Raw genomic sequence first — 23,856 nt, 5'->3', positions numbered from 1 at the left:
TAAATTAAGCCCAAAAAATAGGTTCAATACCTAAAATAAGCTAAAAATATCCAATTATTTAAAAGACTCGGTTACTAGTTTAAATAACCGGCTACGTAACATGTGGTTATTACATAACTAGGTAACCGGTAACCGGTTACTGGTTTCGATTTTTAAAATTGATCAATCGGATTTACACCCCTAGTGGAAACGCTAATTTCTCTTTCCATTTAAAGAAAAAAATTACGGCATTCCAGACAAATTTCAATGAAATTGTTTTTAGGTAAACAAATTTGCAGTGCCCCTTTTCAATGAAACTATTTCTTTGCACTTTCAGGTCCCAGGTGTTTTTTCTACATCGTTCTCTGTGGGTTCTATAGGTCCTCCTCGCCATTTCCTTATTCTGTCTTCAGCAATAGAAGCCTGTATTTCACACCAATTGTATAAATCCCTCTATGATTAACATGTGTTCAGTGTTTACCATAATTTGTGTGATTTAATATTATCATTTTAACTATAAATGGTGGAGATGACTCACTTTTATTTTACCACTGTCTCATTCTGCTGATGTGGCAATACCAATTATTTTTTATTTTTTATTTTTTAAATAATTAATCTAATAGCAGTGGATTGATACTGTCAAATATGCAAGGTGAAATAGTGATCAAATAATTCATTTGTGCGGGGGAATGTTGTTAAAGTTTACCTCTTTGCTCCAATTGGTCCTATAAACGATGAAGAAAAGAACACACGTCTGTACGATTGTTCCTGCCATCATTCCGTACCAAATCCCCTGAAAATTAACAATGCCAATATAACTAAGAAGTTCAAGCATTTGAAGCAATGAGGTCCCACTTAAATATTGTTTCTCATGTTTGTGGTGATTTTCTTTTGGATAATTTACCTTCACAATTACTAAATGTTTCTCTTCTAGGAGTTAAGCGCTTGAACAAGGAGAGAAGGCAATCATTCTACTTGTTGATAAATTACTAGTTATTTCAATATGGAATAGTAGATTTATTCATTTAATAAATATTATAGTATCATTTAAAAAATAAATGTCATGAATTCAAATTCTAACACTATAATTTACTCGTAATTTCAATTAAATATGTTGGTCCTCGCTTATTAAGAAATAATTTGAGTCTACACTTTAATGGTAGAATATTAATTAATAGTAGTCACTCAAAAGAGCTTGAACCATAACATATAATCTTAATCTCACCAAGGACATAGTAAGAGGTATGGATGCACTCTCCCTCACATAACCACATGGGAGTACGCCCCTTATCATTAAGCCAATCCTCGGTGTGATTGTTGTTTCATTTTCTTTTTTCCCTTCAAAAGAAAAATGAAACAAAAGAAAATAGAATAGAGGGAGAGAAAGGCTCACCTTCACACCCATATCAAGCTTGTAACCCATTATGAGACCCAAAGGGACCCCAAGTAGATAGTAACACGCAATGTTCACATATGCAACAATAGCCTGCCATCCTGCCCCAATGGCCACCCCTGCAAAATTTTATTCATCCAATGATTCAAATTTGTTGCCTTCACGCTTAAAAATCTATATGTACATGTATTGAAGTTATAAGTACCAGAGAGAACAGGTTGAACATTGTTAATAATAATGCATAGAACCAGTATTGGAGTGAGCTCTTTAACTAAGGCTTCCACGTCTGTATCACTTGAAAACAAAGAGGGATACTTGTTTCGTGCGATTATCAAAATAAGTGAGATGACAAGGCCAATCAAAAATGAAGATGCTATTGCCACTCCTAGTGAGAATTTTGCTGTTCTTGGATGAGCTGCTCCCAACTCATTTGACACTCTCACGCTGCACAAATTTTTGTTTTCTTTAGACTGGAATTAGCAAAAAACACTCTGTTTTTTTATTCAAAGTAAAAGAACATATCTTGATAGGAGGTCAGTGTGTTTATGCCACAAACCTTATGGCGGCATTCATCCCAAGAGCGACCATGATCGTCCAGCCCAATAAGTTCATGCTGCAACATCAACAGCAATAGCAAAGAATGGTCCGTCACAAATAAATTAGTTTCAAAACTCAATGATGATAACTATCTTAATTTAGACTTGGTTTACATGTAAAATTCAAGGTCCACTTGAGTTTGCAGGTTTTAAAACGTTAGCCTTTAATCGCAATTTAACATTTAAAATTGTGTTTTTTTTTTATAAAAAAAAAACACATACCCTTTATTTACTATTTGAAAATGAGACATTTTCAGAGATTTTGTTTAAAAATGCCCTATTGGCCTAAAAAATCTCAAGGTCAAATGGACTCTCTGTTCCATACATATAGTATTATATATTCTATATATTGGTTGTTTTCTGCATTTTGTTTTCACCATTATATATTGTCTATTTATCAGATATGTTATAATATAAATTAAATAATTAAATTCATTTTTCTTATTAGTTTAACCTTTATGATAAATGATAATTTAACATGGTATTAATCTATATTAGAATTACTAGAGGTCATGTGAATTCAGTCTTTGTCATTTATCTCACATTTCTATAAAATATTTTAGGTAATAAGCCTCACTTATTAAGAGAGAGTTTGCAACTTTCTTAATCTTAAAATTTAAATTTTTGTTTTTTTTTATGACAAAATTATCATACGTATCATGCTGCATGCATGTAACCTCGTGCATTTTGTCTCATCCTCTAACATGTGCTCTGTCGTGTGCTTATATGTGCTTTTCGTGTTCCCCATGATTATCTGTGCTTAGATAGATAGATAATTCTTACATCTAGTATTATAATTTATAACGACTGTCAAGATTAGAATATATATTTCACAGAAGAGAGAGGTTCTGCCCTTACAATCCATCCATATATATAGGAACAAATACAATATTTTTAAATATGGACACTCCACCATATGAAAGCTCATAGGGACACTTGTCACATTTCCTTCTATTTCTAACAAAGATATATTATCAAATTAAAAGGTTTAAATTCGAATTTTGTGTCGATAATTTTGTAATTCATCTCACATATCAGTTAAATATTTTACCTATAGGAAATTCTTGACATCGTTCATGGAGCCTATAGCGACCAAGGTGATCATGATTCAATGGACGTGAGAATAGTTTCGATGATAATTTGGAAGTGATAACCTTTTATATTCTTTAATTAAAATTTTCCAATTAAATAAATATATAAATCCGCATCTTGATCTTAGCCAAAAGGTCATCCACAAGGACCACAACAATTGTCTCAATATGTTTTTATGTTTTTGTTTTTGGTAAGACTCAATATGCTTTAGAATGGTAGATGATGCCCATTGCCCGGGCTGAAATTCAATAATTAATTATAATTTATTTGGATTATTGCGTAAAAAGTTAGTTGTGAAACCCGATAACATCATTGGATGAACTTTAGTTTGGAAAAAAAAAAAAACCCACAAATCAACGGAAGACATAGACAGGGAAATCAAGAAAGAGACTCGATCATTTGACATTTGCTTCCTACAATCGTTGAAATTGTGCACCGCCGGTTATTATGAAAGGCCGGTGATGACAGCGACACTGATAATAACAGCCTTGAATAAAACCTTCACCTTCCGGCCTCCAATAACTATTTTTAACTAAATTTTGTTTTTAATTTTAGCTACTTAATTTTTTTTTAATAACACCTCATATCTCATTTTTTAAAAACTTTTATACTTTATTAAAATGATTTTTTTACCAACATTATATTCATGAAACAGGGGCCTGCCTTACTGGAGTGGAGGATTTCTCCTTTATTACGAGACATTTTCTCTTATTTGGCTACTAACTCGAATTGGTCGGTAGCTAAGTGGTATCATATATGTTTTAAATTCTATTAAATTTAAATTGGTCGGTAGCTAAGTGGAAAACCCATCCTCTTCGTTTCAGGTGAATCTATTTAGTGCAATTAGAATGGCATATATGTCTAAAACATTTTACCCAAAAAATAAATGAACAATATTATCCTCTTAAATGCACTAAATAAATATTCTTCATTATGGATACAATCTTTTTCCAGCTAAAGTGAGCCTACTTTACGGAACAAGATCATTTTCATTTCAAATGAACTGAGTAATATCTAATTAATTATAGTGGAGAGGTATTATCCAATTTATTTAAAATAGAGAAGATATTAATTCCTGCCTTACAGGCAAGGTCGGAACTATAAATTTTAGTTTGAGAGGACAAAAATAATTTTTAAGGCCTACTTTATATTTTTTTTTTTCAAAAAAAAAAAAAAATTGGAACTACCTTAACCATCGGGGTAGGCCCCCAAGGTAGTTCTGCCCTACTTAAAGGAGTGGAGGATAACTTGTTGCAATAAATGTTTCATTAAATGTTACTACATATGTCTTAAATGCTTCTTTTTTTTTTTTTTAAGCAAATGATAATGCATTCTAAAGGCATGTACGAAATGAGAAATAGTGTTTTAAAACTATATTTACCAGAAAAAAAACTCACCATATGGACAGGGCATCTACTGAAACTTCGGCATTCTTTAGATATCCAGCAAAGAGGATCAACACCATGAAATACCAAACTTCCAAGCTGCAGAATATGACCAACACGCTCGTGAATCGTGATTACCGAAACCGATGACAACGGAGGGGAAAGAAAAGAAAAGAAAAAACAGAAACAATGTCGGAGTCTGACCAGAGCATGACTGCGGAGGCGAGAGATAACCTAACGAATCCCCAGATATTCTGAAACGCTTTCCAAGAGAAGCCAGACCAAGCGCGACCACAACTCCCTCTGAAGATATAGACCAGCTGTGCCAGCACAATGAACCACCACGATGTGTTGAGCACCACCGCTGCACCCACCAGACCCCACCCTAGCTTCAACATCAACAGCCAGCTGAAGAAAGTGTGCAGAACCAGAACCACGGCCGCAATCGCAGCCATCACCATGATCCTGCTCTGCGACTGCAGGAACTTGGCGATCGGGAAGTTCATGGCGTAAGCGAAAAGCTGCGGAATCATCCAAATTGCGAACACTCCCGCTGCTTCCGATATGGCTTCCGTCTGCCCAATCAGTTTCAATATTGGCTCCGCGAAGATGTATAACGGGCTTATAATCAGAGCCGTGGTCAACAGAATCACCCAAGACCTTTGCATGTAGATTCCAAGCATGTCCAGCTGTCCCGCTCCGTACGCTTGCCCGCACAGCGTCTCCAGCGCGCTCCCCATTCCAAGCTGATTCAATTAATTCAATTATTCACTTTAATCACTTAAGCTAAGCATTATTAATTCTACAACAGTCAACATATATATGTATGTACCATTAGGCCGAAGGAAAAGCCGGCGATCACGGAGTTTTCGACGGAGACGGCGGCGAGGGCAAGAGTACCAACGTGGCCAGCGAAGACTTGGGTAATGGCGCCGAGGGAGTATCTGCATATGGAGGTGAAGATGGCCGGGCCGGCGAGGTACCATAGCTTCTTTGATTCAATGAGGAAGTATTTGGAGAAATCGCCAGCCCCCTTGATAGGAGGGATGTCAGCAGCACCGGGGACGAAGGTGGCAGCGGAGGAAGTGTTTGCTGCTACAGGGGCGTACTGTAGCTGGTCTTGGTCTTCGCTTTGGTTCCCTCTAGAGGAGAGAAGTGGCTGCTCACCATGATCCTCCATAACAGAGAGACAGAGAGAAACAGAGAGCTAGAGATTTTCAGTAGGCGGCCGACACTCTCTGGTCCTCTAATCACAAACACTCAAGATTATTAAAATAAAAGTATTTATTTTGTAATGTGTATTCCAAACCATTTATGACCTTTTTTTTTTTTTTTTTTTTTTTTGTGCATCTGTATTCTCAATTAAAGGATTTTTCGTTACTTTTGAATTGTGCTATTTTAGATTAAAATAATTTGTAGTTTCATTATATTCCAATAAAGTGTGGCTCAATCAGACTTGAAGGAGCGCCTATGGTTCTTATCGTCTATGTTCTTCATGTGCAACTTCCAACGAATAAATACTACTATGGTCACGTCTAAGTAAAATAGTCACAATTAATTTTTCCGGCATACTTTATATATATATATATAATCTAATTCTCGTGGCACTTTAAAAAGAAAAAAAAAAAAAATTTGTCATTGTGATCATCTAGCCTGAAGTCCATTTCTTTTCCATCTTCATAATTTTTTCCCATTTCAATTCATAATTTTCCAAACTGACAAATCTAATGTTAAATGCTCTTTTGCCCATTGGCCATTGTCATGGATAATTTTGGTGTATATCATCTCTAAAAGTTAGGTCCACCTGGCCACCCTTATCATTGTTGGCCTAATAATTCTCATCTTTTTTTTTTTAAAAAAAAAAATTTATTATTATTGTGGGTCCTACAAATTTAATTATAATTTTAAGAACAATATAAATGAAGATGAATGGAGAGATGTGGTCCATGTGGTCCTTCAAATACAATTATGAATTTTATTTTTTATTTTTAAATATTGATGTAAATAAATAAGAGATGAAAAAATAAGATCAATTGTAATTTGTAAGAGTAGCATCTGCCAAAGTGAAAACTTTTCTTTGCGTCTTATACTCTTATTGCTCTTTGTGTCGCACAGTTTTCAGCGTCATACCAATATCTCCTATGTTTATTAATTCGAAGCTTTAGATTCTCCAACCTCAAAGTATTCTATTAAATAACATAGCCAGAGAGGAAGGTACCCGGCAGGCCAATGGATATCTCCCGTTGAAATCAAGTGGAGAGGAGAGGAGAGTGGCTATGTGAGAATTAAAATGTTCTAATAAATTTTGAGTTTCTAATCTATTTATTTATAAGTGATTTTTTTGCTTGCGCAATAATATTAGTACTACGTACATGGTCAAACCTAAAATATTGTTATTCATCACATTTTTTATACAACTGGAACAACAATTAGTACAAATATATTAGGAAAAATGGTACACATATTTCGAAGTGTCCGCTTTCAAGTATTCACTATTTAATGTGGCAGTAGAAACCATTGAATAATATATGTATTTTCATTTATTATTTTATGTAATAGTATTTTTTATTGTCACGTCAAAAAATAAACACTTGAGAATGAACACTTTATAAATATGTGTAACACTACTCATAAATTAATTGAGAAATTTATTTTCTTGACTCTATCCATGACATCTTAACATTATATGCTCAACCCATTCAAAACAAAGAAAGGCAATATTAATTTATTTTCTTGACTCTGTTGAGAGTAATTTATTTATTTTTTTTAAAAAAAATAAATAAAAAAATAAATCGGTAAAGGAAAGTTGTGCAATAAATCCAAAAGCTAAAGGATTTTGTAATGAGGTGACAAGCTTTAAGAATGGGTAAGGACCCATGGCTAAACAATTTAACTAGTAGGGGGTGCCATTAGCAAAAATAAAAAATAAATAAAAATAACCATAAAACTTTTTTTTTTTACCTTAATTTTTTTTTTTGGGGGGGGCTTTGCCCCTGCGGGTCACTCCCTTCCTCGGTCATTGGTGACAACAAGAAGAAGAAGAAATTATAGAATACCTTACTAGTAGGAGTGATTTCATCATTTCAGGACCAAGAGTGAAAGCTTTTTGTAATGTAATGATCTCCACTTCTCCAGTGTCCGGACATTTGTTCCCTACAGAAATCAAGCGCAGATGGATGTCAAGCATAAAATGTTTGCATACCTGTCAATAATGGGAGGACCAAAGTTATTTGGTAATCCTACATACCATTTTTTTTATTCTCCAATGTCTATGTTGTATGTCTTCCAACAAAAAAAAAATCAATTTTTATAGAAGACTACCTCATACCAGGATCAAAACATTAAAAGTAAATAAAATAATAGTATATAAAATTAGGAAAATGATAAAAGCACAACTTAAACTCAATTTTAGCCAAACTTTTCTCTTAAATGTTAAAAAAAAAAAATTGCATGTAGAGGAAAGAGAGAGCCTTAAATCGGAGAGAGAAAGAAAAATTTAGTCTAGAAGTTGGATCAAAGTTAGGTTTAAGTTGTAACTGTATTACAGCTCATAAAATTATTCAGACGTTTTAATATCGTTTCTTTCGCAATTATGGGAGATTGAGAATAGGATTCTCTTAGAGGCTAGCATATCTTTTTAAATTTTTTGTTTCTTTCTAAATTTTATTTTGTTTAAAATAAATTATATTTTATCCTCCAAACTAATTGTCCGCACACTTCCATTCTACATGTACACACTCCGTGTTATCTACTAGTTTTCCTTCCTGTTGTGCAGACATCTTAAAAAAAAGAAAATAGTTTTCCTTTCTGGCGGGAAAGCACTTCCTGTGGCGGGTAAATCACAATATGACGGAAGCACCCTCGTATATGTTTCAGAAACGTAGTTGACAATTGAGGTAGTGCAAGGGTATACTTGACCAACACGACCTAAGAAAAAAAAGGAGTGAAATCTCCAGTCTCCCGCCAATTCGAAACCCTAAAATTGTTTGCCTCACTTTCCAATCGACGCTTGCGTTTCATCCAATGGCGGAGGAAGAAAACACAGAGACGATCCGACCTGAATTCCCGACCGGCCGGGTCAAGAGGATAATGAAGCTTGACAGGGACATCAACAAAGTGAACTCGGAAGCCCTATTCCTCGTATCGTGCTCCGCCGAGCTCTTCCTCCGATTTCTCGCGGAGAAATCCTCAGAGGTCGTGATCCAGAAGAACCGGAAGACCGTGAAGCTCGAACACATGAGAATTGCCGTACAGAGGCACCGACCGACGAGCGATTTTCTCCTCGACTCGCTTCCTCTGCCTTCTCAGCCCTCGGATCGCCCGGCAACCGATCACAACCGTTCTCGCCCCGTTGCGGAGAAACCAGTCCCAGCTGGCACTCGGCGTATCGACGATTTCTTCAACAAGCCAACGGATAAAATTCCGGTTCAGATTGACAATGACGAGGCGTAGGTTCGTTTTCCTTCGGTAGCGGTGCAAAAGGATTGGGGCCTCGTTGATTAATTGTAGCAACGGTTACTCTGGTTTGGTAATCTTGTTTATCTAGTTGTAATTCAATGTTTTTAATCTTGATTGTGACTAGTCTTTGAAAATTTCTAATGCGAATTGGATGCTTATATACAAGTGATTTATTCGAGAATGAGAAAAAAAAAAAACTGAGATAGAAAATTGAGATAATTGTGCACAGTATAATAGTAGAGTGCTAATCACTGAAATGGTGGCTGGGGCCTAAGGAAGAACCGCTCACCTTTGTCTCATTCCCTGTTGGCGGATATTGAACATGCCAAGCTTCCTTTATAAGGAAACAGACTAACATAGTTTCCCTCTATTCCCATTGTTGCACTTGGTTTTATGCTTCTCTCCAGTTGATGTGGTATGCAGTTGTTAAAAAACCTATATCTCGCATCATATAAATTTTGCTTGTTTGTTTAATTGTTGTCATCCTTTTTCTTGTATTTCTCAAATCACTTTTCTCCTTTTATTTATTGATTCGATTACAATTTTCTTATTTTGGTCCTTACTTAATGTTCGTGATTATGGATGTTAGATTCAATTTGTTGATTTTTACATCATATCTCAGGAGGGAAAATGGAAGACATGTTTGCAAGGGTCTTAGGAAAAAAGCCTTTCTTAAATTTTATTTCAGAGGAAATAGTAAAAAGATAACTATCAAATATTTTTATTTTGAAGTTTATTGTCTTTGAAAGCCCGCTTGTTTGTTAATAGCCCCTATGGATTTTATTATAATTTGTTGGCACGAATATGCTACCTATGAAAACCAGTAGCTACTAATAGAGATTCTTTAAATTTTCATTACTTCATTAGTAGTTTTAATTTTGGTTTCTATCAACATATTTGTGCTTAAAACATCTTATGTTCTAGAAATATTAAATCTAAGAGGGTTGGCAATATTACTTTTTATAGACTGGAAGTATTAATCAGTATTAAACGTTTCTCTTGTGACCTGGTTGTTGAGTTGATGTCAAAGTTGTTACTCATGACCTGTTTTTTAAGATTCAATCTATCCTTGATAAGCTGCACTTTACAAGGGACTGGCAAAAATGTTCATATTCTGTGTTCTGAACTGCCATTTTTTTTTTCCTGAGCTTTTGAATTGTCTTTGAAATTCAGAGGAGTGAGGTCTGTCGACCATGTGGATGCAGAAGTTGAGCATGTGAATTATGAATGTATTTGTTGTGTCTTGATATTTCAGGAGTTTTTCAAATGGGGGGACTGCTTAAGGCCAAGAAAACAAAATGAGATGGATATACCATTTTAGTTGATAGATTGTCTTCTCTATTAAGGGATTTAGAAGTTGACATAGCTTTAGAAATAACACCAATTTTATTTGATACATCTAACTGCAAAATGTACATCTGTGAGAGTGAGAAAACAACCCAAAATTTTATTTCATTTGCCATTGGATCTCTTGAGGTCCTAGACAGGGCAACTAATGCAGAAATACATAATATGTAGCTATTTCTATCCGAAGTGAAAACCTGAATTTATCTGTATTCAGGATTTATTATATTTGTCCAGACAAGAAACTTTGTCAAATCTCTTCTGCCTCATCATGCATGAAGATCAGCCGTTTGATTCAAAATTCAAGGAGATACTGGGCCTGAAAATGTTGACACCACTGAAGCTGTTTCATCTCTGAGATGAGAACCTAGGCTCAGTCGAGCAAACATCTTTTCACCTTGTGCCTTCCCTCCTTCCTTTATGAAGGATATGCCTTGTGTTGCCGAATTAATGCTATTTGATCCCAAGTGTTGAATACCCAGAGAAAGCCTTCTGTTTAAAGGCATAGCATTGCTAAGTCCTCCATTCAAGCTCCTGTTTGAAGGACGCCTGTTGCTGGTACCCGGCCTGGTTGTAAACAAATTTTCTTGCTCAACTATTACTTGGCTCTGTACCTTCTTCTTTTCCTATGTGAAAGTGACCATATAAGAGAGTAGGTAAGGATATACTGGTTATTGTGAAATGTCAGTAACATGCTTGTCTTTATAATGTTTAGCAGGAGAATTTCACTAGAGAAAGAAGAATGTAATGTATGCTTGTTAGAATATATGAATACAATTAGCAAAATGAACAAAAACATGAACTTGCTATTGCATTGTCACATTACACTAACCCTTTGTCTTAGCTTCTCCTCCTCCTTTTCCAGCCTTGACATGTTATACTCTTCCAACATAGCCAGGAGGGGTACCTAGAAAGCAGAAGATGTCATTTTCAATGTAATAGTTTAAGTTACTTACCAATTGAGTCTGTAGAGATGCATAATACCAAATGGACACCAAAAATTGTGACATTTGGGGAATTTCAAAGGGTCAGACACTAAAAGGACCCAGGAGTTAGATTCCACTGATTTGATGAATTCTATACTCAAATTCTTTTTAAGGTTTTCGGTATGACTTAAATTTGTTATGTTTCTTGACAAACTTCATTTAGTTTACTTTTAAAAAGAGTTTGCAGTTTGAAATTTCTGTATAACAAGTGAAATTTATGATGGGCAATTGTTTATCTTTGAAGCGGCAAGATTGCATCTTTTCCTTGATCTCGAAAAGCCTCTTTTTTTTATTGGTTAATTTTAGTTTGTATTAAGCACTCGTCACTGTTAGTTATGTAATCAGTATTGGAGATAGCACGAAGGGAAGAAAAACGTGGTTTGTTTGTTTTTCTTTTATATAAGTCGAAATAAATGTTGGTTGTTGGTGTTTTCTATTTGCATCTGGGGTACCATATATGGAGCAATGATTTACAAGATTGATTTGTAGATATGAAGGCCAAAATAGGAATGTATTAATTCAGTCTATAGTTAGAATGAAAACAATGAGCATGTTTGAGCATGGTTGTATAGGCATCTAGAGAAATGGGGTGCGCTATTGACTGGAAGATGGAAAAAAAGTTCAGGGTCAGCCAGAGAAAATCTCCAAAAAATGTAAGTCCGCTTTAATGTGGATGGAAAAATCATATTATAATAGAGCCTCTGAATCTTTCTAATTATGTTGGATTTCTATTTGATTCGAAGTATTTACCATTCCTGAACTTCTAATTGATTATTAATTGTACTATAGCTGAAGATCTCTGCTCTGTGGTTTCAATAAAATTGAAAATGATGATTCTTATTTATATTTTCAGCCCCATATACATGCTAATGTCATGCAATCATAGGAAAGAATATCTTATCAGAATATAGCACAAGCAAGAGAATATCTACCTCATCATACAAGAAAACTTTCTTTCTTTCTTCTTCCCAGCTCTTAGACTTTGCTAATAGCAAATCTACCAAAGCTGCAGTTGAGCCATTGTTGAAAAAAATACAGTCAAATACATTTTTCAGAACTGCCATATGATTTGAATTTCATGTAATAACCTATAATCTTTCGGATTCAAGGTAAAGTTTCATAGCCTGTCCAAAAGGTATAGATTTCTACTTTTAGTTCATTGATATTTTCTAATTTACCTCATCTACTTATTGCATAGAACATTGTTTCAGCAATATCTGCATAATTTAGCTATGCACCCTTTTAAAATTTTTGAGATGGTTAGGTCAATGCATTCAGTCCTTCGAAAACTAACTGCTTCCCATTGGATATGATAATATAACATAAATAAGCCCTTCTTAATATCACCTGGGATTTTGTTGGCTGTTATTCTGGCACGTTCTGCACGTCTCAGGTTCTTGTGAGCACCTCTGCTGACTGAGTATCGATTCTCATCCTGAAAGCATACCGGGATTAAGGAACGTGTAATCGACATGGTAGAAGGTTGGAGGCAACTAATCAGATAAACCAATGTATATGATAACAATTACCCTGTTATATTCTTCCAACCAGCGCTCCTCATCACGTGCCATCATCCATCTTTCCACCTTCTCCATTATAGCCTTTCTGCTAGAAGCTTCTTCTTTTGCCCTTGTTATCTGTTCATCCATGCTCATGAGGAGATCGGCATGGTCAATCTCCCCTTTTGTACATTCAAGTCAGTTTGTGGGATACTTTAATTTCAAGCAAGAACAACACAACAGATCTAGAAAACAAATACATGTTTTTGAATCACACCAGAGTTTAAGAGGTTTATTATATTGTCCATCTCTGATTGCGAAGGAATCTCCATGTGTGATTTATTGCATATCTCCTCCAGCTCGTTCTGTTTCTTGAGGAATAGCTCTTTCATCTTGCTTGCTTTCAGCTGATCCAGTCTCTTGACTTCAGCTTCAGCCTTGAAACAATTTGCAATATTATTATGTCTAATTGTTTCTGGTACTTTTTCGTGTCATAAACATTTTATACTGACCTGCTGGATTATGATTGGAGTAAGGGTCCCTGGATCCGATACTTCTTCAGATGAGACTGATAATAAATCAGTAACATGAGAAAACAATTGACGATCACTGGAGGGTGTGTCCATAAGATTCCACAAGTTTGTCAATGCTTTACCAAGCTGGCATATCTGCAAAAAAATTTGAATCATGCTGAAACTTTATCTATCAGCACACCGCAACTTAAAATTAAAAAATATATGTATAGAAAAGGAAACAAATGGTTCAAGCAGAAGGAGCTTAGCACCACTGATGTTGAATTTATGTAAATTCGCCGTGAATAATGTCTGTTCATCATAATGTTTCCAGTTGCATGTCATTCTGTACATATCTGACTACTTACTGAGATGTGGTTTCTAAACAACTATGTTTTGCTGCAAGGCAGGTGGCAGCTCCTGTAGATAATTTATGCTCAAATAAATACTAGCACAACAGCATAGGTAAGTATTACCTTCTCAAGCCGCTTTTGCTTTTCTTCCTCCAGAGACTCCACTGTGCTATTGAGTTTAGCCAAAATACTGTCACTTATATTTTTTGACATTCCAGACAATTCGTTTAGGCTGGGGTGAACCTTGGTGATGATCATCGAGGAATCCATCCCCAGTATTGCAGACAAGTTGTGGACTTTGTCTATGTATTTTTCCACTCTTTGGAGCCTTTCATTCTTCAAAGTAAATAAAAGAGTAAAAATAATTGGAAACTAATCGATCTAAAGAATGATGTGATCATTGTCCACAAAACAATTTCTTAACTACTCTTTAGGTACCTTCTCATTATGGAGTCTTTGTAGGTCAACCTGATACTCTTCGAGTTTCTTTAATGAAAGATCATTCTCGTTCACTATGGCCATTGATGAATCATTGTACTCTGGTTGACCTGCTATTTCTGCAGAAATTTTCTGAATCTGTCCTTGGACAGATCGGAATTTTTTCATCCTATCGTCTTTCCTCAACCGCATCTCCCGCAAAGCTGGGGTGATTGAGTCTAGCTGCTCTTTCAGTGTTCCAGTCATTTTTTCTGGCTGTTTAGACAAGATTTAGTGTCAGTCCACGTGAGTCTATGTGAATTGAGAGTTGCTTGTATCAAGAGCAGTAGCTTCTTAGTAGATGAATATACCACTCTCATCGTAATAGTCACAAATTGATAGGCTCACCTAAAGAAGCATATCCCTGGCTGGAAGTCAGCCATGACAAAATGATCACCCCATCTTATTGGGTCTTTCCTTAAGATGGCAAGGAAACTTGTGGCCAATCGCCCACCGTGACTAATTCAATGAAATTCTGAATTCTTTCTGAATTATGTGAGACTTTTTAATTAGAAGCCTGCTAGTTGTTTCTTAAATGTATTTACTAATTTGCATAGCTTCTCTCCAAAAGTTACATGGCTGAAGGATTACAGAATTGAGCTTAAATGCTGACTTGTTTTCACATGCGTACTTGAATTCTATATTATATGCATGCTATGATACGTGTGTTTACAGTAGCTTATAACTGCGAAGGGTTTGACAAGTGCAGTACCCGTCCAGGGAGAGATCGTTCACCAAGGGACAGAAGAAGATGGGTAAATTCAGCCTCGGCTTCTGCCAACTCCTGGTGCAGGCGAGCTCTTGATACATTTGCGCTATCGACTTTTTTCCTGTAAACTTCTAGACACTCCTGTTCTAAATCTAGCATAACCTTCTCTCGTTCGAATTGATCTTCTCCAACTTCATTCCATATCATCTGTTCAGGTTAATTATAAAAGAACACGGGATGAGAAACATTCATAGCCATTACTTTGTATACAAATAAAAGATTTTAAAAAATTAAAATAAAAAAATAAAAACAAGGAGTTATTGCCTGCAATTCCTGAAGTAAATATCCACACGAAGTTTCTAGCAATGCAGAGCTTCTCATTCTAACTGGCGTCTGGAATGAACCTACCTGATACTCCATTTGATATGGGTGGAGCTCAGATACTCTAAACTACTGATGCTGGAAGTTCATTGATAATTCACTTAGGTTGAGGGAAAGTGGAGAAAGAATGATGGTGGGGTGGGAGCTTTGGGTGTGAGTTTTTGCTTAAAAGACAAGGGTGACAGTGGTAGGTAGTGTTGAGGCTTTGGGTTCAAGAATCAGTCACTTCTTTTAATCCTCCAGGTTGTCTTTCCCTCTCCTATTATTTGAATTTGAAAAAATGTGAGAGAAAAGGTCTCTCTTCTTTCATTTTTAGTCTCTTTCGTTGATGTTTCTATTATCATACTTTAGCAGAACTTGATTCCTAAGCAATCTATGCCCAGAATGTAGACAGCTCAATTCATGCTTTTTTGCAGTTAATATATATTACACTCAAGGATGGGCCACTGAGAATCTGGACCATGCGATGCGATGTGCCCAACAAGATCATTGATTGTAAGATTTTTCACTTAAATATGTTTTGATTGGATGTGATTTACTGTCGTTGTTTTAGATTAGCAATAAATGTAAAAGTTGATAAGCCGACAAAATTGATAGGTGACACACTTCTTTCTTAATTTCTAGGTAGAAAAAAGGTTTACTGATTTATTGTTTTTAGTTTTGACGGTTTGTCGGTTTGATTTGGCATCATCCTGACGTGATTAAGGACTTAAATACTCTTATCATTCTCAACAAATTAAGCACTACACCTTGTTTACCTAGTGATGCACATAAATTACTCAATATAACCCCGACAAATTGATAGGTGAAAACCTTCTTTCCATATAGGTAGAAAAAAGTTTGCTGATTTATCGATATTAGTTTTGAGATCGGTTTCATTAGGCATCATTATTACGTGGTTTAGGACTTAACACTGTTCATCATTTTCAACAAAACACTACACCTCCTTGACCATCTTCCCAATATACTATTTTACAAATACTGAGCAGTGCCGAAAGAAATTTGGCCATACTATTGGGGAGAGAGAGAGAGAATTGGATACCAAGAGTGTGACTGTCCTATTGGTGACATAAAGATGGAACTCTGTCGAGAGAAAAGGAAAAGTTAGATCTAGTGGTTGTGGGCTTTGGTTTTACACTATGCAAACGACGATTGTAATCCAAGAATAAAGTGTAACGATCAATGGGGTCCCTCAATTTTGAGTCTCATCCAAATAAAAATTATAGTAGCCAAGCATTTTCCTTTTTCAATATGAACCCACCTTTTAAAGCTGCTGTAAGAGTTCGTTCGGCAAATTTTTAAAATTTTAATTTTTTTTTTTTTTTTTAAGTGTAAATATATTCGTATATTTTATTAGTGATTTGATTTGTGTTTTGAGCTATTTGTTAATATTTTTATTTTTATAAAAAGCAAAAAGCTTGGATAAAAAGCATTGCCAAACAGACTTAATTTGGGAACTACGCTCTCTACTCCACAATGATTTTACACTCTCTATAGGGGCTTTTTTTTTTTTTGAAATTCAAAGTGTCATGCCCAAAAAAAAAAAAATCAAAAAATCAAAAAAAAAAAAAAATTCAAAAATCAAAATCAAAATCATAGCATTTATAATCAGTAACAAAACTCTTAACATTAACAAATTATAATCATATTTGACTATATGATTAAACAAATATGATAAAATTATTAGCCCCATTCTACTAAATCATTAGCTCCTCAGGATAAAATAGTCTATCCAATCAACAACGGATTTGGGTGTGCATTTTGCTTCTAAAACCAAGCAGCAAAATATTGTAGCATGCTCATAAACTGACCTCCTTAATTATTGATCGAACATTCGTAGTGTGATAACCATATGTGAGATTATTCACAATTAGAAAATATATATATATGGGATTATTCAAACTCATTATTTATTCTATGCAATTATTTCTCACTACCTTACTAATGTAAGGAGGATTTCAAATTTGCTAATTTCCCTAATAGAGGCGCCTGCAAAGGGTGAGGCCATCGGGAATTGAATTAAGGGTTGATTCGATACGAGGATCATTTGCTAGAAAGCTCTTCAACTCTATGAAATATTTTCTGCCTTTCCTTATCTCTTTGTCTGGCACATTGTTTTCGGCGGCTGCCACCCACACCATAAGGTATTATCGTATGCAATTATTCCACCAATCTTAACCAGGTTCAAAAGTTGCTCAGGATATTTGATGTAGTCTTCTTTATTAGCATCCATAAATGCAAAATCAAATACTCCTTCTTTGCCTTGCATTTTTTTGGAAATTGAGGTTAAATATTTGAAAATTTTGTAGGTTTACCCTTTCTTTTTCCTTTCATGAATAGAAAAAACTTAACAAATAATACAAACTTGGCAGATGTTAGCAGTGTTTAGTTTGTTGATTTATCAATATAGGTTAAATTACTCTTTAAAGTTCAAAGTAATGCTAGAAATCATACATTGGATTGTGACAACGCCAATTAACTTTTGGATTACCTTTAATTTTTTTTTTGGGAAGGGGGAGGGGGGAGGGGGGGCAAATCCAAGAGTTGATTGGCATTGCCACGTCAAATAGTGAAAATATAGTTTCTAGCATTATTTATTTTCAAATACCAATCAATCCATATCCCACAAGAAGTATAAGTTTATACTACTAACATCTAACAAATTTGTATTCTTAGTAAAGTTTTTTCTATTAATTAAAAGGAAAAAAAAGAGTAATGATACATACCACATTAACATCCCACAAATATCTTACAAAGTATATGTAACAAAGTGTAATAACCATTGGATATGTGTTTAATTAAACAACGGTTTATCCGATATCTAATAGATCTTGTCATGTAGCATTACTCCTTAGACTAAAGAGTCACTTTATCTATCAAACTATTGTAGTAGACCTTTGATGGATTATAGTCATAGAACATAAAATAGTAATAACTTGAGATTGAATCAGTGAATGGCTTCTCTCAGCCTTATGTGAGAGTTTGTCAAATTAAAACACCACTACATGCATCATGCATTACCACATAAACTTACATCGGCAATTAGATCATTTAGAATTGATGAGACATCTGACTCGATGAACTTAATCTTTTGCTCCACTCCAGCCTTCTGAATAAATGACAATCCAACCTCATATGCTTCCCTATTTGGATCAACTACTATTATCTGCAAAATTGCAAACCTTAACAATCTTATCTAGCCCCTAGCATCAAATGCTCTCTTTTTTTTAGGAAGAACTCTTTCTAGCAAGGCCATTTCGTGTACCCATTAAATGCTATATATTTAATATGCAAGAGAAGTGCCATGGCATCAGCCGATAGTGCTAGAGCAGTACAAAGAAGAGAGTAACCAGTAAATACTCCAAGCTCTAATGTCTTCTTCGCATTCATGATCTTTAGAAGCATGGAGAGGAGTAGACCTTCATCTACGGCCACATTCATCATGCTCCTGCCACATTATGTGAACACAATATTTCATAAGTAATAACTATAGTAATGACCCGTAGCAAATATACATTAATGCTCAATTTTTTTTTTTTTTTTTTATTTTAATTCTTGAGAAAATTAATGCTTAATTTGAGTGTTCACGTTAAAGCAATTAGATAAGTCCCTCTTCTTTTTTTTTTTTTTTTTGAAGAATAATTTTGGAATTTCATTCAGGCTCTAAATGAGCAAAAATCAAGAAGAGGGAAAGGATTCCTCTCTCCTTACAATACCATAGATACAAGCAGGTATGGAAGACCACCTAATCGTGTCTATGACATGGTTTCTAGCTCCAACAGCTAGTGCATGGGCCGCCGCATTTGCCTCCCGTTTGGCATGAGTAAAGCACACTTGGTTCAGGGCTTGGAGTAAAGCACACGTTGTCCCTCTTCTAAGATATAGTTTAGGGACAACGTGGAATAATATATTTTTGGATGCCCTTAAAAAATGAAACAACAAAATATATTTATTTGGACTATGTGAAGGAAAGTAGAATACCTCAAATCAAAGTTAGGACAGTTTTCTCTTAATTTATGTGTTTCTCACATGTACGTAAAAATCACATTCTCTATTAAAAATACATGTAAAACTCATATTTTAGACACATATTAGTTTAATATATAAGAAGTGCTACACATTTTCTCATCATTCTTCTCCCATTCTCTCACTTTTCAAAATCACCAATGAATTTGTGAGGTCCATGTGTAGGACTCATATGATCCCACAAAGCTAATAATGATTTTAAAAAGTGAGAGGATGAGAGAAGCAATAGAAAAGGAAAATAAGCATTTTTCTTAATACATTTAGTTGAAGGAAATTTCTTCAACACAATTAGGAAAAAAAAATTGTTCACCAATATTGAATACTAGCTCCTAATGGGTCGTTTGGAATATTTGTTGATGGATGGATCATGACCTGCGAATCGAAAAAAAAAAAGCGATAGGATTTTCTCCAACTGTTTTTCATAAACTTTAATATGCTAATACACTTGATTTCCAAGATTACGGGAAGATCAAAGTTTGTACATTAGTCTAGGGTAACAGCCATATATCTAAGTTTCCCGTTAAGAAGACGACAACTTCCTCAATTGTGAATAAGATGGTAAACTAGAAAGAAAGCGAAAAAAAAAAAAAAAAAGTTTACGTGGCGTATTTAAATTCAACAGTCTAAGAAAAAAAATAATAAAGAAGCCAACAATAGCAATTTTTCTTGTAATTTCTAGGCAAGTGGCTTAGGCAGGAAATGTTTTTCCAGGATGTTCATACTTACACATGTAGTCTTGAGATTGAATTAGTGAATTCTGTCTTCGGTAACATGGAAAAATAACACCAAAATAATAATAAATCGAATGGCTTCGATTCTAAGATTGGTTTAGTTTATAATAATTTAAGGCATGTAGCAGGGAAACTAACCTTTTGAAGGGCTGAGCTTTTGAGGATGGTCCTCTCCTCCTGTGCAATTCTCTTGGCTGAAAAAGTTTCCATTTGTGTTGCTTCAATAAGCGAAGAGTAAGAAGAACCTACGTTACTACATTTTTTTGCAAGTGCATATGACTTTATTATATAACCAGAATTTGATGCCAAGGTTTGGTTTGAGGGTTAACTTCATATACCGATTAAATTTGACGAATTTAATGGTATATATATTGCCATGTTGTTTAAAATATGAAATATCATGGTAATATGTACGTCTTGGAAAAACTTTCTATCAATTTAAATATAGGTCGAGTTCCATTAATGAAATACTGAGTTGTCTTCCCATCATAGAAGTAAAAAACTGGGAAAAGGATCCTCTCCATTTCAAAATCCCTCCATTTCCTCCATTTAGTGCATTTTGAAGGGTAATGTTGTCCAAAAGTTTTAATAATGGTAATGCATTAAATGCAATACCCTTCAAAATGCACTAAATGGAGGAAATGGAGGGATTTTAAAATGGAGAGGATCCTGTTCCGTAAAAACTGCTGGTTTTGAATGATGCCATCAACTACCCATTTCTTACAATATAGATAGAAATTATTGTTTTTTGGGTCATTGAAACAATCAAATTAATTTTCTGTCTTCTTAAAATCAACAACTATCAAGAAACGTCGATTAGTTTTTCAAAATATAGAAAATATGTAAATGTAGATTTAATTTAATTAAGTATTGTTTTAAATCTCTTAATTAGAATTTTGAATACAGTAGAATTTTAAATTTTCCAAACGCCTTTTACAGCGATCCCGAAACAATCTGGCCAAAATTTCGGGATCCTTCGGTGGGAAATAAGACGGTGTCGTTTAACCGCCTCGCTAATCGCTATTTTTGTGCTTCTAGTCTTGGGTGGGCAAAACTCGCCCAAATCCATCCCGCCCCGACCATCTGCACTGCCCAGGTTTTTCTCAATAAAATTGCGAGTTTTGTTTTGATATCCAGAAGGGGCAGGTCGAACCGCAGGCAATAGATTTTAAAATACCCCGGGTACCCGCCCTGCCCTGCCCTGTGTACCCAAAAAAAAAAACTTTTAAAATCCTTGATTCTTAATTTCGTTCCTCACACAGTATCTCTCTTTCAGTCTTTCTTTCCTAACGCAGTCACGCTGTTTCTTCACTCAACCTGGCGGCGCCTCATTCTCCAGCCTCCACGAACCACGGCTCCACCTCCAGTGCTCCACGGCTGACCGCGTCCAGGTTCCTCTCTCTCTCAATCTCCTTCATTCTCTTTCTCTGAAGATGTGCTTTGTTTTGAACAAGCTTACTTCAATTTGATGGGGGGAATGATTTGACCTTACGATTGTATCCAAATCTGCTTGTAGATGGTTAAAAGCTTCTAACCTGTACCCTTTAGAAGGAGTTGGATGCTTTTATGTTAATCGTTCTTTTCTTCCTTTTCTTGCTTTTGCCTTTTTCTTTTTTCTCTCTCGAAGGGGTTGCTCTCACTTTTGCAGAAGAAAGACACAGAAAAACCGCCTCGCACCGCCCCGCCCCGCACAATCCGAGACCCGGAGGATACTGTTCATTACAGCCGGGTCTCGGGTGGAATTTAAAATACCCGCTAGGTGCGGGTTGGGTATAAAAAAACCCTCCAAACCCGCCCCCGGGCCGGGTCGCCCACCCCTACTTCTAGAATTAGGACTAGGGTTTTTCAATCTGAAGCGTTCACTCATGGAAAACTTCAAGGAAGGAAAAGTCGGGCTGCTTCACCAGATCCTCCCTCCGCGCCTCGAAGACGCCGGCCTCGAGGACTGCGCCCTTCCGCCGGACTCCATCAAGGAAGCATTCCTGAAGGCCGCCACGGCCGTGAAGTCACGCGGCGCCTCCATCTTCACCGCCTCGGATGACGAAGAAACCGAAGGCGAGTGCGTCCAGGACCCGTGGCCCACCGCCAAGGGTGCCTCAGACGCGTTGGTCGGAGCGTCGACGGAGCACGACGATCCTTGGCCCTTTGCCACGGAGAAGGGAAGCGGAGTTCCGGGGGTAGGTGGCGATGACGTGGTGGTCGGTGGCGAGGCTAACGCGAAGGAGAGAGGGGATGAGGTGGTGGTGGTGGGAGTGGATGTGAGAGAGGGTGGGAGAACTTGTGTGCAAGGATTACAGGGTTTGGAGATTGGAGAGGAGGCCAAGAATGGTGGTGGCGACGATGATGAGAAAGAAGGTAAAAAAGAAGAAGCCTACTTTAACCGAGGGTTTTATTTGAGATAAATTACTGCCATGGTTATCTAATTAATTAAGGTTGTTTTAGTTTTTTTCTTTTACATGTCTACATATGAGAATGGGGAAGGGGATTCAAGCTATCGCTTGGGTTCCTACTATGGTTTTGGTTTTGGCTTTGGGTTTTTTGTTTTTTGTTTTTAATGTTATGTTGATGTTCTGTTAGAACATTGTATGTTATATAGTTATGGCTTATGGTCGAAAAAATACGATGCTTAGAATAAAAATAAAGAAAGATAGAGAAAGAATAGTATATTAAAAAAAGAAAAAAATTAAACAATATAAGTAATTATTTAAAATTTATTAATTAAAATAGATAAATTGGGTTTTAGTTCTATTTTGTGCTATAAAACAAAATAAAATCTAGACTATAAAATAAATGCTCTTTATTTCACTTTAAAATGAAGAGATTAAAGGTTACGCCAATTTGTGTGACTAGAAGTGATGATATGTAATTGTTTTCTTGGGATGTGCACCAATTCATCACATAAAATTAAAAAAATAAATTTTTTTAAAGCAACCAATTAAACCCCAGAGAGCGAAATCTTGTAATATTTACAAGCAGCCAAGGGTATGAAAATAATGAAAGTGTTCACATAAAGATCGATCGAGTTGGGTTTCGAATAAAAGTACAAAATTGCCCTCCATCAATTCGAAAATTCTTTGGCAGTTACATGCAAACAATTGAGAGTGATGATGAATCAATTGGAAGCTGCCTTTGAATCAAATATTAAGGCTATGAATTACAGAATTAGCTTACCGGAAGGAAACGAGAGATTGTACATCGAACATGACATCCCAGAAGGGAGGAGAATGTTGAATTCCAATTTTATGTTCCAAATAACAAACAGAGGTATTAATTGGTCCTATTTACTCCGCCCAAGTTGATGAATTGAGATGATTTGATCTTTGTTCTTATGATAAATGGTAGATAATCCATAGTTGTAAAAGATGTAAACTATAAAAGCAATCCTGGTGGACACTAAAAAAATGGTACTCGGGTGAAACAAGCCATATGTTTAACTTATACAATTTATTTATAAGTTAAAAATTTTATAAATAAATTATACAAGTCAATTTTAAGTTTAACTTAATTTTGGGTTGACAATTTAACTAATAACCCGTGAACCGGACACGTAGTTTTAGGGTTAGGGTTTATGTTAAACGGGTTCGTGTCATAAATGAGTTACCCTTTATGACCCATTTAATAAAAATTGGCATGTTCGGGTTGGCATAACTATTTTGTGAGCCCTACCTCAAGGTGTTCTTTGTATGGGCTTAAATTTGTGATTGTCAGGCCTCGGGTGTCACCACTTAGTGCACCCACACATTCAACTGTTTTTTATTTTTTTATTTTTTATTTAAGTTTTGAAAAAATTAGAAATATTATGGACTTTTTAGTAATTTTAATTTAATTACAATTATGAAATATGCGTTGCTACAAAATTAAAAAATATGAATAATTATTTCATTTCAACCTTCTATATTCTCAATAATAACTTCTTTTTTCTTTTTGTTTTTTTT

General features: G+C 35.4%; 4 protein-coding genes and 1 pseudogene across 5 annotated transcripts; 2 read left to right on the top strand and 3 right to left on the bottom strand.

Moving 5' to 3' along the window:
* Positions 1–159: 159 nt before the first annotated feature.
* On the bottom strand, positions 160–5,701 carry LOC132177518 (protein DETOXIFICATION 29-like). Its single transcript, XM_059589881.1, has 8 exons — positions 5,278–5,701; positions 4,650–5,191; positions 4,458–4,544; positions 1,929–1,985; positions 1,578–1,816; positions 1,373–1,491; positions 686–772; positions 160–402 (listed from the first exon to the last, which is right to left on the bottom strand). The coding sequence occupies exons 1-8, from the start codon at positions 5,623–5,625 to the stop codon at positions 313–315; spliced, it is 1,569 nt and encodes a 522-aa protein (XP_059445864.1). The 5' UTR covers positions 5,626–5,701; the 3' UTR covers positions 160–312.
* A 2,652-nt stretch (positions 5,702–8,353) lies between these two features.
* LOC132179715 (DNA polymerase epsilon subunit C) lies at positions 8,354–9,077 on the top strand. Its single transcript, XM_059592478.1, has one exon. The coding sequence runs from the start codon at positions 8,469–8,471 to the stop codon at positions 8,895–8,897; it is 429 nt and encodes a 142-aa protein (XP_059448461.1). The 5' UTR covers positions 8,354–8,468; the 3' UTR covers positions 8,898–9,077.
* Positions 9,078–10,324: 1,247 nt separating this feature from the next.
* On the bottom strand, positions 10,325–15,615 carry LOC132179072 (65-kDa microtubule-associated protein 8). The gene is made up of 11 exons (XM_059591701.1): positions 15,108–15,615; positions 14,787–14,990; positions 14,036–14,290; positions 13,721–13,933; positions 13,245–13,400; positions 13,010–13,169; positions 12,763–12,914; positions 12,581–12,668; positions 12,166–12,239; positions 11,080–11,154; positions 10,325–10,873 (listed from the first exon to the last, which is right to left on the bottom strand). The coding sequence occupies exons 1-11, from the start codon at positions 15,201–15,203 to the stop codon at positions 10,550–10,552; spliced, it is 1,797 nt and encodes a 598-aa protein (XP_059447684.1). The 5' UTR covers positions 15,204–15,615; the 3' UTR covers positions 10,325–10,549.
* A 1,525-nt stretch (positions 15,616–17,140) lies between these two features.
* LOC132180028 (flavonoid 3',5'-methyltransferase-like) lies at positions 17,141–18,608 on the bottom strand (annotated as a pseudogene).
* A 2,541-nt stretch (positions 18,609–21,149) lies between these two features.
* Positions 21,150–22,374, top strand: LOC132179214 (uncharacterized). Of its 2 annotated transcripts, none has more exons than XM_059591883.1 (2): positions 21,150–21,312; positions 21,570–22,374. In XM_059591883.1, the coding sequence occupies exon 2, from the start codon at positions 21,787–21,789 to the stop codon at positions 22,321–22,323; it is 537 nt and encodes a 178-aa protein (XP_059447866.1). In that variant the 5' UTR covers positions 21,150–21,312; positions 21,570–21,786; the 3' UTR covers positions 22,324–22,374. The 2 variants fall into 2 exon arrangements, with proteins under 2 accessions (XP_059447866.1, XP_059447867.1); XM_059591884.1 differs by having other exon boundaries at positions 21,438–22,374.
* Positions 22,375–23,856: the final 1,482 nt, after the last annotated feature.

This window comes from Corylus avellana, chromosome ca4, assembly GCF_901000735.1.
Source record: "Corylus avellana chromosome ca4, CavTom2PMs-1.0".
NCBI lineage: Eukaryota > Viridiplantae > Streptophyta > Magnoliopsida > Fagales > Betulaceae > Corylus > Corylus avellana.
This window is presented reverse-complemented; position numbering and strand designations above follow the sequence as displayed.